The sequence below is a fragment of the Cadophora gregata genome (genome assembly GCF_030347475.1).
Source record: "Cadophora gregata isolate MNR1 chromosome Unknown scaffold_7, whole genome shotgun sequence".
In the NCBI taxonomy this organism is placed as follows: domain Eukaryota; kingdom Fungi; phylum Ascomycota; class Leotiomycetes; order Helotiales; family Ploettnerulaceae; genus Cadophora; species Cadophora gregata.
This window is the reverse complement of record NW_026695930.1, coordinates 507,415-524,776: the sequence shown is the minus strand read 5'-3', so window position 1 is coordinate 524,776 and position 17,362 is coordinate 507,415. Positions and strand designations below refer to the sequence as shown.

The following is a 17,362-nucleotide window of genomic DNA, read 5'->3' as shown; positions in this document are numbered from 1 at the left end:
CCAATGTTGACTTTTTTCAAGCACAAGAATTTGACCTTTGATATTGTATGTAAGCCAAGCGAAACTTCTTGCCTGAAAATCTTCACATCGTGAGATTCATCCCAGTAAAATGTAAGCGAAACCTATGTTTCACAGTGGAAGTTTACGGAGCGTCCGTACCATACGCGCCAATTCTCTTGTTCTCTCATCATCATCATCATCTCGGCGAAATGTCACTCGTGCAGAATCGGGCGCAATTACCTTCAAGTCCCTTCTCTGTCCAGCATCACTGTACCTGAGGCTCCACATTTCACGTTGCAAGTATTCCTCAGCCAGCCTCAAAGGCCTGAGCCACAGTGCAGCCGAGCTGTCTAACTCAACGGCCCGGTTGAACGTCAACGGGTATAAACGTGATGCATCGGGGACCTCAGACCTGATCGTGAGATGTGGCTCGTGCGATTTATAATGGAGATAGGAGAGTGGATAAGTAAGCGGGGAGTGAGAGGTGGGATTTTTCTGGAGGGGTTTGGTGCTTGAGGCTGGCTGAGTGGGAGAAGTGCCGCCATGAGAGTAAGATATCAGACGAAGACCCGCTTTTTGATTTATTTGTCAGAATCGGAGGACGCCGTCGCCGAGAATGAAGGTCAAGAGATAATCTTTCGGAATTGTTGGATTGAGGTGAAAGATTGATTGTTCTGGAGATAGAATCGAGGGGAAATACAAAGTGTGTGTTTTGTTGGTAAGAGATATGGCGTGATCCACACAGGGGTGGCTGCTCGGGTCCTACACTGGCACTGGCACAGCACATTCGCTAGGTACTTCGTACAGGCATAAACTATTCCGGAATTCTAGTCCGTGCACCCCCCTGTGTTCTTTAGATACTTGGCAATGCTGCTTTATTCAATTCCTCTAATATTTTGTATGTGCCCCTTGCGCCTCAATCACTGCTTTACATCTGTCCGGCATTTCCCTAATCGTAGTACAGTATCAGGGTTCAGGCTCCAGCGATTGAGTTTAGGGGTCCAGGAAATGGATATCACAGAACAGCTAGTTGAAACCAGTCAAAGAAAAGTCGCAACTAAGAAACAGCCCGTTTGGGGCATTGGAGATGGTACTTTTGTTACTTGTCTGTACTTGAAAGTCATTACTGTACAATGAATATCCTATTATCTCATGGATGATTTATTTGCCGTTCCCTGCCAAGCATCTCTCAGGGCTTCAGACCCCCAAAGTTAGAGAACAGATCACAAAACAAGAAATATCTCCTTAGGAACATGCTTGTTATTGCACTGTACACCGCACCGCTAATTCGGGTTTGCACTTTTGCTTTTTTCCTCGAAAGAGTTTATTCTTGGCAGAGGTATTTTGTCAACAGTCGAGGCGGCGGTGCAATCTTTCCAATACCCGATCTCAGGAATGTATTTTGTGCAACTCTATGATGCAACTGTGCTGCATTTGATGACTTGCTCTGCCTACAAGTCTTACCCCTTTGTTGGTCTTACTGCGGTCCTTCAGACCGTGTAGTTCTTTTCTTGTCACGTTCTGTAACAATCTCATCGCCGGAAGAGTCATCCCAGAGGCAACCACACAAAAACGTATCTGCCGGGAGAGGTATTTTTGATAGTCATCATTGCCGACTACCAAATCTTACAGCGACGCGCATACCTCCCTAAGGAATTTAGCATTGTTAAGTCCATGAGCCGTTGAACCGACCAATTGAAAGTGAGAAAATGCGAAGTCGCTGAGCACGAGTTGAGGTTGGCTGTCGTCGCCGATTTGAAATTGTTTACCCCCACTTGACTCTTTCTTGGAGAAGATGGAGGGGTTAGCCAAGACCTTCTGACCTTCTGTCAAACTTCCATGCAGGTGCATCAACGCCCTCACATAGGACAGCATAGGGCGTGGCGTTAAGACATAGCGGGGCATATCACCTCCAGGGACACATCCACTCTCCTTCCACCTTCTGCATCTGTCTATTCTATACGTCTCTTCTTCCAATCTAATCCATTCAAGTGATCACATCCTCAGGCCAAAAGTCTATCTCCATCAGTTCAGTCAGCTTACGCCAGCCACACCCCAACAACCCAATCACACCCCGCCTAACCAACCCGGTTATTTATACGCTGTGGCTGTGATAACCCTACCAGTAACATATTCCCCTCCAAGTTCCAGCATCCACTCAAGCAATCAGTCATCTCTAATTTGGGGTCCGTTCCAAGCCTTCTATCCAGCATCAAACCCACACTTTTCTGATCTCACTCGCACCGCACCGCGCCAGGGGAAGGGGAAGAAAGAGACGCCGAGGAGCGAGCACCCTGGCCACTGCGCGCTTCACGCATCCCAGCCTATCAGCGCGCAAACCAGGCATAGGAAATCGGGAGTACCGTGCTTTCTCAGCCCTATGGCATCCGTCCATGCCCGTGTTCCATTTCCAGAAGGCCGATCTGATCTGACCTTACCGGGCCGTTGACTGCCTGCCTGCCTGCCTGCGTGGGTGTGGGTGCGCAGTGTGTAGCGTATCACGAGTGGGAGTGTTTGGGGACCGAATCATTTTGCAAAAGGGGTTACTGGAGGTGTGTTTACTGGCCGCCAGGAGTCCAGGACAGGGTGTCAAGACCGCGTGGGAAAGATCGATTGTGTTCCTGCAGGTACGAGGGAAAAACTAATCCGGACCCACGCCTTTTGTCACCGGTGTGGGAGGGGGTTACGCATTGCCTTGCAGTGTGCAGATGTATCCCATTCCAGCCTGGACACAATCGCTAGCCACCCCCAATTGCAACCGAAAAAATATGCAGTAAATTAGGTTTTTGGCAACTTAGACAATAGCAAAAGTGTTTTGGGCAATCAAGATACGGGGTCTTTTGATTAGGTACATTTAGTATTTTGGGGTCCATGTGCCGCGCTGAGCATTTCCTGTGCCTTCCAATGTCGATAGATTCTGCCACTAACAGATCGCAACACGCAGAAAATCCCATCTTGGGAAATCGCAACGACGGGCGGGCATGCACCCAGTTGGCCGGATAGGCTAAGACAGGGCTTACGGTAGACAGACAGGGGACGAATGGAACTCCTAGTAGCTGGGACTTGTACGGACTTGTACTGCAGAAACACATCCCTGCCGGGTCCTGATTACATGACGCTGATGACTGTAACGCTCTGAGTTTGTGTCGGGGGCTTGGGGCTCAGTCCGGGCTCGGTTGACGCTTGACGGCCGGACAGTTAGTGTTGACCTGAGTGGTTTGATAGACTTTTCTTACTTGCACCACCTTGGGGTTTACGTGTGGGATGGAATAGATGCGCAGTAAGTGGTTTTGAGGAGGGAGGAAGGGAGTGAGGTGAGGTGAGGTGAGAAGTATATAGAGGGGCTTGGGCCTCGTCGTTTCATTCCTTTCTATTCTCATCATCATCAACTCACAGTCTCAACAGTCTACAGTCTACAGTCTTCACTTCGAACAACCAATCACTTACTTCAGATCCTGACCTCGCTTCAACTTCACAACACTACTATCAACATCCTCACACTTTCACATCCACAGCACCTCCATCCAAATATCTAAACCACACAACCAAACCAAATATCAAAATGGCATTCACAACCTCCACCACCTCCACCCCAACATTCACCAACTCCGGCCGCGGCGGCTACAACGGCCCCGCCTCGTCCTCCGATTCCGACGACGAATCCCGCACCCTCAACAACACCCCCTCATTCGCCAACTTCGGACGAGGAGGTTACAACAAGGGTCCCGATGACGATGAGGAGGAGGATGGACGCGGAGGTTACAACTAAGCGCACCACCTCGCTTGGCTTTTGAGTTGGAAGAGTTGAGGAGGGGATCTCGCTTCGCCAAACCACTGGGCACGGACAGACTCGCCTACCATCCAAACAACCAATCAGCTACCTTTTATTGGTTGCGAGGAGGAGATCGCTCCCTTTTCCTCTCTCTCCCCTGTTCTCGCTTCGACAATTTCAACATCGCCAATTCGCTTCACCTTCACTTTCAGCATTGCATCGCATCGGATACATCGCATCATAGAATTAAACGCATCGTCTCACGACAAAAAACATTCCGGAGTTCTTCATTTTTTTCCCCTTGGGCAGGCAGGCAGGCAGCATATAGAATATTCTCGGCATTTACACTGCATCGCATCGCATTATCGCCAGCATTTTCAACACACAGCATACTGCATCGGCATCATCATAGACCGGCGTTTCTGCTCTTTCTTTTCTGTCTTTTGACTTCTAGATTAGATGGATTGGGAATAGACGCATAGACATGGCGCATCTTGGGGGTTTGTTACATCTATCTCCTTGGGTATACGACTCGCATCAGCATATTTTGGGAAGTTTTGTTGTTTTGTGGGCATAGATAGCGGTTCGCTTCATTTCTTGGGGATGATTTTGGAGGGAGGGTGGTTTGGTGATGCATTTTCTGGGAGTCCTTCTTGCGCTTGGATATTAGGGGAAGGATATGGGGATTGGATTGGGACTGGGAAGGGAAGAAATTGAACTGGATGATGGATTGATGAAATGGGTGGGATGGAAAGGTGGGATCGGACAGGGCTGGATTTCCTTCTTTTCCTTGACACATTCATTCTTCACTCTTCTGGGGTTATCTCTTCTCTTTGGGCATATTTCTACAGATCTTAATGAAGCAGTTCTTCAAAACTTTGTGGCTCTGCCGCTCTGGTGCTGCTTGATCCCCATGGCACTGGTGACATGTCATCGCTTATATTTCTTGAGAGTGCCGCTGTTAACTTGCCTTTTGGACAGGAAGACACAAATCCTAAAGTCGCATGATAGAAGATTGCTAAGAGGTAGGAAAGCAAATAAAGCGAGGCAACACACCCCTTTTTGGTCAGCTGACTTTTAAGTAACGTGACATCTATCATTCCATCAGAAACGAGAATTTACTATACCTACCTTAGAGGAAAGATGCGATCGAAACTCAAATATAATACAAAGCTAAGCTAACGTTAACCGCGACCCCTGGCTTAATAAGAAGTAGACTCTCGTTAGACTCTTCATTGATAACCCCTTAAAGACTTGACAAACGCTAGATAGCTACCCGACTATCTATTTAGAGAAGCGCTTTACTATCCGTGGGCGTTGGGCTCATTTCGCCTCTAATTAGGTATGGAAATGATGGACCGAAGAAGCTCGCCTGACTGGAGTACATGCTAAAAGTACGGTGCAAAATTGAATCATGCAATTGTATGCAGGCTCCGAGAAAGGTTCAAAGATGTGATGATTTAGTGGTATCGGATGAAGCTCCGTGATCTTGGCAGGCTATCTGTGCTGTGAGGAAGCATATCACTGGCAGGGTCGTTGCTAGATAGTAACTTTGACAAGAATATAACCCATTTGGAGCGTCAAGGGCAGAAGACTACTTTTGCTAGCTGTAATTTAATCTTGATGTATTGTCTTCTTCCTCTTCTTCGTCGCGCACAATACTTGTTTTTTTCTTGGCGTATCTTCTGCGGACTGCTGAGATGCATGTGGTTACTCTCATGATGGTATACCAAAGGAGGAGTAATTGTCTGGTGAAGTAGGAAGGAGGCGGAGGTAGCTCATATTTGATGCGTACGGTATCGGGCCCAGAGAGTCAAGTCTCCATTGCTAATTATTTTCCTGCCCCTACAAGGTCAAATTAATTGATCTAGAGTTGTCACTAAAATCTGTGTCGCAGTATCCGTACTGCGTTCTTGGAATCAACCGGCTCCGAGGGCGTGAAGATGCATATCTACCTGCAGTGTGATGAGACTCTCTTCAAATGGACAACACGTACCAATATCTGAACCCCTGACGGGGGAACTTACGTCAAAGCTTTCCCAATGTCAGATCCACGAATCAGATACCTAGTTTCGTATTTCCTGGCGAGTAAGATCCGATATGATCTGATTAGATGCTACCCTTGTCTACACAGTGGCTGGTCAAAAGTGGGAAATATCCGACTTCTTTCCTTGATATGCGTCCCACTATTCATGTCATCAAGACCTGCCAAAGCCAATTAACTGGTGAGGTGTTAGACGCGCTTGGCTTGGCAAAGGCTCGACTCTAAGATACTTTGTCTCGTTCTGCGAGTGAGAAGTGCTGTGCCTTGCTTCTACTATGTTGGTTTCTTAAGCGAGTCAAATAGGGGCTAGTTCGCTAAAGCCCCCACCCCCTTCAGGGACGGGATGAGACGGAAACAACTCTAAAATAAGCTTGTTCTACTGTACACCTCGCCCTGAGAAGATCTGTATTATGGGAGAAGCACTCCGCCGCACTGCAATATCTTTCTATCCCAAACGGATCGTATTTCCAACTTCAGGATTGGCGGGTGACTCAAGCATTTGTCAGAACTAAGTCCTGCTGCTGTAAGCGCAAACTCTTGGCTTTGACGATACTTGGGTATCCATTTTGGAGATGGAGCAGCTAAAGGAGCTAGCAAGGAAAACAAGCGCACTGCGCGTTCGGGATCCGGCTCCACTGATTTTCCGGTCCAGGTGAACCCCTCCGAGTGGCTCAGCACCCCCGCTGCTTAAGCGTCATCTCACAGTCTGGCTTTCACTCAAAGACTTTCGAGGCGCCACCAGCCTTGGGTTTATAAATGTAATGGGGAGTGTCATTGTTACGTCTTGGAGACTCAGATGAACCTTTACTACTGACTAAGTCATGAATATGGAGTCCTCGAACTCGAGTTCGCCTGCCAGAACTTCTCCTCCAAACTCAAATTCGAATTCAAATCCGAACTCGAAAGATGGTGGGGAGCGGAATGGGGTTGTTGAGACTGCGAGGTGGGCTTGTACCATTTGCAGGGCTAGAAAGGTATGTTTGGAAAAATGTGGAAAATTCAAAACTTGAATGAAAGATGAATCAAGGATGCAAGAAACTTCATATTAACTTTCTGTAAGGTCAAATGTGACCGCATTCTGCCCCATTGTACGAATTGTACCAACAAACCTTCTGGATGCCGATATGAGACAGCTAGGAAAAGAGTGGTTCGGCGCTCGTAAGATCCATTCTCGTTAGATACAGTATGCGAAATTAATGAAGGAAATAGGGCATACAAGGACATGGTCGATCGCTTGGCCAAGATGGAAGGTGTGGTGAAGGATTTTTCCAGAACCAAATCGTCAACTTCACCAAGTAACAGCCTGGACAACGAAATTCATCAGGATCCAGTCAATTCAATAGAAGTTGCATCTCCAGAACGTCGAGCTTCCGGTTTGGTCTTTGAGGATAATGAGATGGTCAGTATGTGGGATCCGCCAATATCGATTAATGGCTCATTGGGCTCGACGGAGGCTGAGCCGTTGAATTATGCTGATGAGACGGAGATGGAAGTTGAATACACGGGTGAGCTTTCATTTCTGAGGGTCTGGGCAAGAAAAAGCTAATCTTTTAGGGTCATTTTGTGTTTTCTCTCCCACAGGAATTCGGTGGGTGAACAATTTGGTTGGTGACAACTTGTTTGGACGAGAAGTTTCCACTTTGGCTCTATCATCACGGCCTCGAGATCACTGCGACAAGCGTATAACATCTACACATCCGCTTCCCAGCAGAGACGTAGCGATCGTTTGTGTTAATGGTGCGTTTCCCCTGCTCAACCAAATTATACCTGCGCTCACATGAAGTAGACTATTTCTCGGCGTTGAATCGGGATATGCCCATATTTGACAAGCAGGAAGTAATTGATGGAGTCGAAAGATTCTACACAACCGGAATAGCACCATCTCGAGGCTGGTACGCTGCCATAAATGTAATCTTGGCACAGGTTTTCCGCATAAATAGTGAGAGGAAAGATTCTCCTGATGCCAAAAAATACATGGGAAATGCGATGAGTATGGTTCCATCGATCTTAATGTCAAAACCAAATCCATTAAGTGCTGGCGCGTTGCTTTCAATGGTAAGTTTGCCCTGCGTTTTTATGTTCGAGTACAAACTAATTATATCGCCAGGCTCTGTTCTTCTTCTTGGTCGCTGAGAATCACTCTGCAGTCATGTTGCTATCGACAGCTGTTCAACTGATGGTACTTGGCGGTTACCACACCCCTTGCAAACGATCGAGGCAAACAGAGCAATCAAAACTCCGCGAAAGACGACTCTTCTGGCAAGCTTTTATTTTCGACCAAGATCTCGCGCTTCGTATCGGGAAACCACCTATGATAGGTCCAGATTTCACAATAGATCTCCCAGAAGAAAGGCCTGCGGATGGAGTTGGAACTCTGACATTCGAGGAAAGCGGGGTCACGTTGAATTGCATTCGCGAGCAAGTCATCCTGGCAAAGATGCAAAGTAAAGTCTACTCGACGCTATATTCGAAAGAAGCAAGGCAGAAGTATGTTCATGAAGAGATCCAATTAATTTCAGAGCTGGACTCCGAGCTTTGTGCATGGAAGTCGCGAATTCCGGAGATCACCAAATCTACGAAGGCCCAATTCTTTGACAAAGATCCTGGTCTGATCAATTTGACCATCTTGCATTACGCATACTACCAGTTGGTCATTGTGATCCATTCGTTCATCTTCCAGAGTTCCAACTTGGAACAGTTGAGAGACGATTTTGACCGTATACATTCAAGTGTAGCGCTCTGCGTAGGGGCAGCAAGAGCGAGGATTTCGCTTCTGAACTTCCACGAGGATAGCCATATGTTTTCATTGTACGCTCTCCCTCACACTCCCCACTCTTTATCCACCTTATCCTAACAGTTTTCCTTCTCAGACACCTCCTCAACAACGTCTCCTGGAGTCTCGACGTAGTATTCATCAACATCCTCCAAAACAAAGGCACTCCCTCCGCACGTGAAGACCTCAACCTCCTCGGCCGCGTCATCTCCCGCTTCAAGAAATTCGACCCCGATTACCGCGACGCAGTCGCATTCCGCACAGCCAGTCTTTTCCACCAAGTTGCGTACCGCGCTCTGCAGAATTACGCGAAATCGCAAAACCCTGCGCCGAATCATATCAATAGGCCAGACTCGTGGCATAGATATGACGAGCAGAAGACTATTCCGCCATATCCCGAAACGCCAAATGAACCCGATATGCCTGTACCGACGTATCCCGTGAGACCGGTCATCGATCCGGCTCTGCTACCTAGCATTACCAACAATGGTTTAAACATGAATGGGGATTTAGATCCCATGCAAGACTTCACGCCTGATTTACCACTGGGAAGTGATTTCTCGCTTCCTACAGATGAACAGTTCCTGAATCTCATACTGGACAATCCGATACCGATGAGTGTGAATGGGAGTTTAGGCGATAATAGTAGTTTGGCGTGGACGGGACAGCAGCAGATGGGGCCGGATGGGCAGTGGAGACTTCCGTTGGGTTTGGATCCGCAGTATTGGCAAGGACTTTGGACAGATTTGCCAGCGGAAGATGAATGGATGCAGTGATTGGAAAATGGAATTGAGGGCTTGGATGCTTTGGCGTTTACTGAGGGTGGGAGTCGAATGGAAAATTTACTTTTGGAAATTGGGTGTTTTGAGCGGATGGAGTCTTGGACGTCCTCTCAACTCTGGCGTCTGGGTATTTGGCTCAAAAAACCTTAACAGTGACTGTATTTTCATTAAATTCAGAGTTCAAAACACAGGACAAAATACCATGAACCACTGCGATAATTCTCCCTGGCTCAAGGATCAAGATTCTCCCTTGTTTACATTCCGCCCACGGCAGGCAGCACCTCCTCACTCAAACATAACAGCGTGAAAGCTCCTCTCATGAACGACAATATTGCACTATGATATCACGTACATCTGATACATGAGTCCCAACCAATAAAAGCAACCACATCGTAACATGTCAATGTTTACCCGTTTCGTTCTCTGCGTCCTGCCCCCACCACAAGCGAGAAGGCGTGCCGAGCCACTAAAAATTTAGGTTTCCAGTAGCGTAGCCGAGCCCCTAATTATCTCGCGTTCGCGTTGAGTGAGGCTAAGCCACCGTACCTATGCATGTGCATCTCATCCACCTTTTCTCAATGGTCACAATCCTTCAGAAAACTCCCGTAAGCTTGATTGATTATCGTATAGTATTGTGATCCGTCTGGGTAACGTCTGCGGAATAGGTGATTGGTTTGGGAGGAGTGTGGATCCTTGGCTGGTGATAGGGGTCAAGCTGAGGGGTGAGAAGGGCCGGAGGGTAGAGAGATACCATGGTGTTCATGGGGAGGATGAGTAGAGGGTGTGAGAATTGCAGGTGTGTTGTTGCCCAAGCATTCGCTGAGACGGAGAATAGGTTCTAACGATTCGAGCAGGAAGTTACATACGAAGGTCAGCTTGGGTCTACACAGGAACGAACTCCAGGAGGTACCTGGTGCTGACTAGAAGCTACAAAGTGTGATGAAAAGCGACCCTCTTGTTCGCGCTGCGTAAGAACAAACAGACAATGTACCGGCTACAGAGATATCAACGATCTCATGTTCCGGCACACATCTCCCAAATCCAGCAGAAAGAAAGTCCGCCCAGCAGCGAACAGCGGAACTGTACTTCTTCTCGGCAGGTCACATGACGCCTTCGCGAAGGAAGGAGATATGTTCTCTCGCAGTCCGGGAAGGACACTCCTTCCTTCAAAAGAAGACCAGAGATTATGTTTCTTCTATCAAACGATTATCGAGAACTTGGTAGATTCAGATCACACGCGGTACCTTCACAGTCAACTTCCAGCTCTGTTCTCGCGCTCAAGGTCAGGATCCGCGCTTCAGTTGGCAACAAAGGCAATATCGCATGCTGCCTGGATGAAGTCTCTCTCGCGTGGCTATGATGAAGAAATGACTGCTGGTAGACATTATGCCCAGGCACTTGCAAGTTGGCGAAGACTATTCAGGATCCGATTGAGGCGAAGAGTGATGAGACGTTGTATACGGTGCTGCTTGTCTCTGGATACGAGGTGAGTTTATCGCTGACAAATATGTTGAAAGCGTTTTATTGATAAAGAACTGACTGACATCACACTTTCCAGACAATAACATTCAATTCTGAAGCATTGCCCGCTTGGGGAACTCATATTGATGGTGCCACAGCCTTGGTGAAGAATCGTGGCAGCGAGAATTTCCGTACCCCTTTGGCATGTATGATGTTCCTGTTCATCCGAAGAAATGCTGTATGTGTTGCCCTCTTCTCTTATCATCTGAATGTACTCTTATGATATTTCAGGCACAAAGTCACGTCCAGACTTGCACGCCTGTCGATCCAATCTTTGAAACTTGTAGCGAGTTACTGGCGCCGTACGAGAACATCGAAGACAGATTGCTTTCAAACACTATGCATATACCTAATTTGCAGGCTTGGGCCAACGGACTTCTCTTCAAATATAGTGCGAAAGTCGAAGAGGATGAGATAACGGAGCTGCTTCAAAGCGCTGAAGACCTGGACTACGAGCTCGCGAACTGGGCTCTGGGGGTTCCCTCCGAGTGGTCATACTTCACCATCACGCGCATGGAAACTCCAAAGACTTCATCTATACGTACTGGGCTATTTATTCCAGATCAGCTCCATCGATATCCAAACCTCTACGTGGCACGAACGTGGAATCTGTACCGAGTCTCACGATTAATCATTCAATCCATAATATCCCGAGTCTCTGCCTTGAGTAGCAGAGCAATAAACACCAGCAAGGTCCAAATCGACGCCATTAGCCAGTCCATGGTCTCGCAGATCTGCGCTAGCATCCCCTTCCTCCTCGGCTACGACTGCTCAGAACTGAAGTACACCAGCACTTCCTCCTCACCAACATCCCTTTGGCCACAATGCCTGCCAACTAAACCTAGATCATCAAATAATCCCGGCAAATTCTCTCTCATCTGGCCTCTGTATGTTGCAAGTAGTGTAGAATCAACTCCTGAAGCTCAGCGGAATTGGATGCGAAAGCAGTTGGATTGGATTGCCGGGACAGGCGAGGCTCATGCGCAGGTTTTGAGAGATTGTAGGAGTCAAACCTTACTTGGAAAGCCGGAGGCTTTCAGATTTGACTGTGTGTGAACAGGCTTTCGCTAGCACAGGATTCGGCACCGAGCCAACGAATGGCTTGAAACATTGCTTTTCAGTCTATAAATCGAATCTGGAAACACGCGTCTGGATCGGTTCCTAGTTCACAATCTCCACCGCTCCCAACGAGCTCGTGCATAGGCTTGTCTGGGCTCATGTGGATGTATCTCAGCCCCTGATCTACCAAATCCACCAATCCGAAAGAGGAAATCGACGAGATGGCCAATCATTCGCCTTGACCACACGTGACAAAAGACCAATTGCTTTCTTCGACGTCTTGTTCAGTGGACCGTCTCTGATCATCTACGGTACATGATAAGAATTCATGGTGTCCTCTGGGTCGCAGCCAATTGCGTGCTGTTGTGCCTGGACCCAGGGGAATTCTCGGGCTGGGCCGCAGCCCTAGAGTTCCTTCACTGTCGAAGGTTTATAAGCTCGACCTGTCCCAGTATCTGGCATGAATGCGCAAACAAATTTTTTGATATAGATCGACTTGCCGTCATTCTTCTGCTGACACGCGTCCATTCTAATAAGTGTAACATCAAGATGCCATCCACTAAAGAACTTGGTTCAACTAGAACACTCGAAAAGTCCCACCTCGTCACACCTGAAGAGTATGGCATCAAGCTACAGGCCCCTATCGAGATGAAGCTGTCGCCTATAGATCAAAACATGCCCCGTCTGTATGGTGGTCGCTGGATTCTCTGCTTCCCTCTGCCGGCTGGGGTGGATATGTCTGTCGTGTGAGTGGCCGACCCAAGAAAGCTGACATCTTTCATGTTTCTGACTTTTATATCAAGCTTTGAAAATTTGAAAAGAGGACTAGCTCAGACGATTGCTTCTATACCGTGGCTTGCAGGCGATGTGGTACGTTACTTCCAGGTTTTGCCAGTCTGGATAGTCTTTCTTGGTGGATCAAAAGCTAACACAGTCAAGGGACCGGAAAAGGGGAGCGACCCCAAAGATGCGAGACTCCAAGTAGTTGAAGGCAAGGGAGGTGTAAATTTTGTGTACGTATCCACTCTCCCAACTTTTCATACCCAAAAGTGCTTACACTCAGTAGTTACAAAGACCTTACGTCCATCCTCCCTTCCTTCGCGGATCTCAGGAAAGATAATTTCACATTCTCGAAGCTTACCACTCCGTTGGTATCACCACTTCAAGTCATCCAAGAGGCACAACCTGTCTTCGCAGCGCAAGCCAACTTCATAGAAGGTGGACTTCTCCTCACTGTCGGGAACCATCATGCTGTTTGTGATGGAGCGGCACGAGATCACATTCTCGAGATTTGGGCACGAAATACCAGTGCCATTTCTGGGACAAGACCCTTCACAAAGCACGATCCTAGTTCGAACGATCGCTCGCCATTGAGCGCCGGTATTCCAACAGACAATATTGCCGCCTTTCCTGAATATATGCTAGCTCCAACACCACCTGCGGATCAGACAAACTTGGCGCCACCAACTGCATTCCAAATGCCGCCAATGGCAGCAAAAATATTCACATTTTCGCCCTCGATGTTGGCTGCTCTAAAAGCAGAAGTAAAAGCATATTCCACCAACGACGCTGTTGTCGCATTCTTCTGGCACCACATGTCCACCGCCCGCAATCTATCGCCTATCGACGAAACAGCCACCTCAGCAGCCCTCTTCGCAAGCAACATCCGCAGCCGCACCTCCCCTCCCCTTCCGCGCACCTATCTCGGGAACGCTGTCCTCGGCTGCCTCACTCCCCGACTCTCCATCACATCTCTCACGGACCCCTCTACCGGTCTCCAACTCGCCGCTTCATCTCTCAGAACCGCCTTGAACGACATAAACAAACCGAATCGCATCCCTCTCACCATTGGTCTTCTCTCCTCGCGTCCCAACGCTCAAGATTTCAAGTTCGCAGCTAGAGGCTTCCTGGGCCCTGATATCACTGTTTCGTCTTGGGCGGATATGAGAGTGCGGGAGAGGGAGTGGGGTGGTCTGGGGAAGCCCGAGGGGTTTAGGGTTCCGTATGAGGCGGCGGATGGGGTTGTTACTGTGTTTCCGAGGCTGGAAGGGGATGGGATTGAGGTTATGTGTGGATTGGAGTCTGGGGCCATGGAGAGGATGGTGGGGAATGAGGAGTTTAGAAAGTTTGTTACGGATGTGGTGGAGTGAGGAACCTAACAAGCGGGAAGTTCGACCTAGATCCAAGCGAGGTTATGACCAGGAGCATTACCTCTTACAAAATACACCTTGCAATCTAAGTCAAACACTGAGTGTGCATCTCAAGAATTATACAATAACATAAAGTGGGATTTATCGTCGTTGCTATTCAAGAGCTCGCTAAAATCCAGGGGCAGATCGCTAAAAGTGTTGAAAACGGAAACAACACAACAGTTCTTCAGGCTGATCATGCAACATTCTGTTTCGCCTAAATTTCCAACCTCCCGAGCTTGAGGTTGGATACCATTCCAAGCTTACACGAAGAAGCAACAACTGCTCCACTTCCCGCTCGAATGACCCATTTCGAGAGGCACAGCAGTGAGATGAGATTGTTCGGTCTTTGGCGGGCATTGATGTGGAGCACATTCACACCCAATGCGGCGTCCCAATCTTATCAATGGGACCCCTATTTTTCTTCTTGGAAGAGCAAAATATATATCTTCAGAACGCCACTTCGAAATCTCGTTTGACGATCTCTGCCGCTGCCGCTGCTGAACTCACTCGTTCAATTATCCAAGCAGTAGGAAATATGCTTATCACAATCATTCTTGGCGGAGTTCTGGGAGCGGGGGTTGCTGTAGCGCAATCTTCAGCATCGTCCAAAACGGCTATTCAGAGTTGGATTCCCGAGCCTTTGCCGTCGGTTACGCCTGATGGGGTCGTCAATCTGTTCATTCAGGAGATGGATGGGTATGCTGGTCTGTTTGAAGCATCCGTTATCAAAGTAGTGAGTTTCTAATCACATTGGTATCTTGGTGGGGGAAAACGCTCATTTATGAAACCAGGAGGCATCTTCGACTACGTACTGGGTCGCTTGCGCTTCATCTATTTCAGAGGATGCTTGTCCGTTTGATCCTATTCCGCCGTATACCGGCATGACTGTCACGCAAGGTGCGAAAGGTATGCAGATGACGAACAGCGAGGAGGGCTGGTAAGCAATTCCAATTTCTCCTTTTCCCTGCGATGAGGATGTCCAGAAGTGATTTCAATTTTCGGCCATATAATTAACAAAGTGTAGGTCGGTCCCCCAATCCTGTACCTTCGCTACTACAGCCGCCTCTGTCGCTACGTGTACGAACTATTGGTCCGTGGGACACACTGCAGACGAAATCAATTACTCACTGTCGACATCGTACACAGATCAATATACACGCACGTACGTCGCCAAACTTCCATATAAGTCTTGGAGGCTTGAACATTGGGGACAGCCGCCATTCATTCCTGTGTCAATCACGGCTGGTGCGGAGAAACTGGTCGCTGCAGCCTCAGCAAGGACGACTTCCTCTGGACCGATATCTACGAGTAGTCAGAATACTGGGACAGGCATCATTTCGCCTGCTCCTGCAGCAGCTCAATTAGCTGTGGTGTCACAGACATCAACTTCAGCTGTGTCCACTGAGACTGCAAATTCAGGGGCTTGGAGGGGTAGGAAGTCGGATGGGGGGTTCGTGCTTAGAGTGTTTGTCATTCTAAATGCCGGGATCTATATTCTATGATGCAAATGGTATGCTTGAAAAAATGCGGCCATGAGTAAGCTATTGGTAGAAATTTCAAATTAAACCCGCCGTCTATATATCCCTATTCCATTTATCCCCGTCACTTAGTAGGTCTGAAAACCTGCTGCTCCTCGAGCTGAACCTCACTTCCGGAACCTCCACTAGCCCTCTTCTCCAGCTCCAAGTACTTTCTAATCTCTCCCGGATGTAACCAACAAAATAGCACCAAAACACCAAACATAAGAATGGCATCAAAAACATACATAAACACCTCATGCGAGAACAGGTACCCCGCATTACCCTGCAAGAATTCAATCACACGGAAAATGCTTCGGATCAAAATCAGAGCACTGGAGATATACAGCGCCCAGAGATGCTTCTTCCACGGTACCGAGAGGGATGTTGAAGTTGGCGATTTTTGTAGCCGGGTGTGGAAAATGAACGCCACGACAACGAATAGTCCGAAGAAGAGGATTTGGAAAATCAGACCTCCAACCACAACGTACTCGCCGGTCTTCGCTTTGCTGGATGAGGACATGAGACCTGCGCCTGTGTTGTTTAAACTGTATTAGCCATTGTCCAAATATCGAGAATATATACCCCGGCAAAAAGGAATCGAAACTAACCTCCAGATTGCAGCAAAAACGCAAAGATATCGCCACACACAAAGATCTTGGTCAGCCACTTCTGGCGAACCATCGAATACCTCTCTCCATCCGTCATCAAGATGACCCGACCAAGTATCATGTAGATACTACCCGCGAACAGAGCTGGCGCGACAAGTGTGAGGACCGACTGGATGATATAGGGGCCGAGACTCCAGTTTGGGGCTTCCTGAGAAGCGGAGTATGCGCGGGCTGCGAAACCGATGACTTCAACTAGGAAATTGTTAGAACAATGTTCTCGATTTTACTCCCCCGATGGAGTATTTGGTAGCTTGACTTACAAAGTCCTCCAAGTACCAGTGGAATTAAGAACCATGCTCGACTCTTGCACATCTGGAAAATGTGCACCCCTGTCACAATCGCGAATAATCCGGATGCGACTCCTGCGATGGGGACGGACGGATTGTACTGGTACAAGAGGTAGACATCTGTATTGTCCGCCATGGTGAAATTATTCTAGAAAATGGGTTTGCCGTCGATTGCGACCTTTATTAAGGGGTCCTCGAACAAGGTGGAGTAGAAAACAACTGAATTCGGCTCCGGAATCGCAAGCAAGATCCTGGCTTTCGTCGTGAATTGGGACGACTCGAAATTGGCGACGTTTAAGGAGAAGGATCAGTCAAACTTATTATTATTTTCGTCCTGAACAAAGATAGAAAGAGTAGAAACAAAATCAAAAAGTCCCAAGTGCAGCTCGCGCCTATCTATACCCAAGTCGCGATTCGTTCCCCATTCTCGACGCCCCTGGATACGTCGTATTGCCGTGTTCGTGTGTTTTCACAGGCTCGCTTAACTAGTGTACGAGCAATACGGCGTATTTTTTGCACAGCCGCTCGCCGCCCACTGGCATACCCTACCCCCACTTGTCAAATTCAATGTCTTTATGGGCTTGGCACTTCCGCGGCGGGTTAACATCGCCCCGGATTCGAGATTACGTGTTAAGGTTGAGCCTCATTCGTAATTGATACGGTACTACTATACCTTGAAAAGTGGAACGGGAAGATCATCTGAAGACGTAAGGTTAAGGTTAGCCCTGATGTGCAAGCATCTGG

General features: G+C 48.0%; 6 protein-coding genes across 6 annotated transcripts; 5 read left to right on the top strand and 1 right to left on the bottom strand.

The window, feature by feature from the left end:
• Positions 1-3,273: 3,273 nt before the first annotated feature.
• ONS95_012942 (uncharacterized protein) lies at positions 3,274-3,769 on the top strand (the record flags this gene model as incomplete). Its single annotated transcript, XM_058506563.1, has 2 exons — positions 3,274-3,280; positions 3,420-3,769. 2 exons carry the CDS (start codon positions 3,274-3,276, stop codon positions 3,767-3,769), a joined length of 357 nt encoding a protein of 118 aa, XP_058357293.1.
• A 2,477-nt stretch (positions 3,770-6,246) lies between these two features.
• ONS95_012941 (uncharacterized protein) lies at positions 6,247-9,600 on the top strand. Its single transcript, XM_058506562.1, has 7 exons — positions 6,247-6,790; positions 6,877-6,974; positions 7,026-7,321; positions 7,371-7,553; positions 7,603-7,871; positions 7,924-8,624; positions 8,687-9,600. The coding sequence occupies exons 1-7, from the start codon at positions 6,638-6,640 to the stop codon at positions 9,363-9,365; spliced, it is 2,379 nt and encodes a 792-aa protein (XP_058357292.1). The 5' UTR covers positions 6,247-6,637; the 3' UTR covers positions 9,366-9,600.
• Positions 9,601-10,501: 901 nt separating this feature from the next.
• Positions 10,502-11,948, top strand: ONS95_012940 (uncharacterized protein; the record flags this gene model as incomplete). Its single annotated transcript, XM_058506561.1, is given in 4 exon segments — positions 10,502-10,748; positions 10,766-10,857; positions 10,930-11,070; positions 11,124-11,948. The coding sequence occupies 4 exon segments, from the start codon at positions 10,502-10,504 to the stop codon at positions 11,946-11,948; spliced, it is 1,305 nt and encodes a 434-aa protein (XP_058357291.1).
• Positions 11,949-12,266: 318 nt separating this feature from the next.
• Positions 12,267-14,101, top strand: ONS95_012939 (uncharacterized protein; the record flags this gene model as incomplete). The annotated part of the gene is made up of 4 exons (XM_058506560.1): positions 12,267-12,697; positions 12,755-12,821; positions 12,891-12,964; positions 13,018-14,101. 4 exons carry the CDS (start codon positions 12,267-12,269, stop codon positions 14,099-14,101), a joined length of 1,656 nt encoding a protein of 551 aa, XP_058357290.1.
• Positions 14,102-14,306: 205 nt separating this feature from the next.
• On the top strand, positions 14,307-15,645 carry ONS95_012938 (uncharacterized protein; the record flags this gene model as incomplete). The annotated part of the gene is made up of 3 exons (XM_058506559.1): positions 14,307-14,876; positions 14,935-15,080; positions 15,168-15,645. Exons 1-3 carry the CDS (start codon positions 14,547-14,549, stop codon positions 15,643-15,645), a joined length of 954 nt encoding a protein of 317 aa, XP_058357289.1. The 5' UTR covers positions 14,307-14,546.
• A 37-nt stretch (positions 15,646-15,682) lies between these two features.
• On the bottom strand, positions 15,683-16,989 carry ONS95_012937 (uncharacterized protein). The gene is made up of 3 exons (XM_058506558.1): positions 16,592-16,989; positions 16,272-16,523; positions 15,683-16,194 (listed from the first exon to the last, which is right to left on the bottom strand). The coding sequence occupies exons 1-3, from the start codon at positions 16,752-16,754 to the stop codon at positions 15,746-15,748; spliced, it is 864 nt and encodes a 287-aa protein (XP_058357288.1). The 5' UTR covers positions 16,755-16,989; the 3' UTR covers positions 15,683-15,745.
• Between the last annotated feature and the right edge of the window lie 373 nt (positions 16,990-17,362).

Bases quoted from the DNA above. Each gene is read 5' to 3' on its own strand.
- ONS95_012941 (XM_058506562.1), top strand. From the start codon at position 6,638: ATGAATATGGAGTCCTCGAACTCGAGTTCGCCTGCCAGAACTTCTCCT. The intron at 7,322-7,370 runs GTGAGCTTTCAT...CTAATCTTTTAG, and splicing joins GATGGAAGTTGAATACACGG to GGTCATTTTGTGTTTTCTCT. The intron at 7,872-7,923 runs GTAAGTTTGCCC...TTATATCGCCAG, and splicing joins CTGGCGCGTTGCTTTCAATG to GCTCTGTTCTTCTTCTTGGT.
- ONS95_012937 (XM_058506558.1), bottom strand. From the start codon at position 16,754: ATGGCGGACAATACAGATGTCTACCTCTTGTACCAGTACAATCCGTCC. The intron at 16,524-16,591 runs GTAAGTCAAGCT...ACAATTTCCTAG, and splicing joins ACTGGTACTTGGAGGACTTT to TTGAAGTCATCGGTTTCGCA. The intron at 16,195-16,271 runs GTTAGTTTCGAT...TAAACAACACAG, and splicing joins GTTTTTGCTGCAATCTGGAG to GCGCAGGTCTCATGTCCTCA.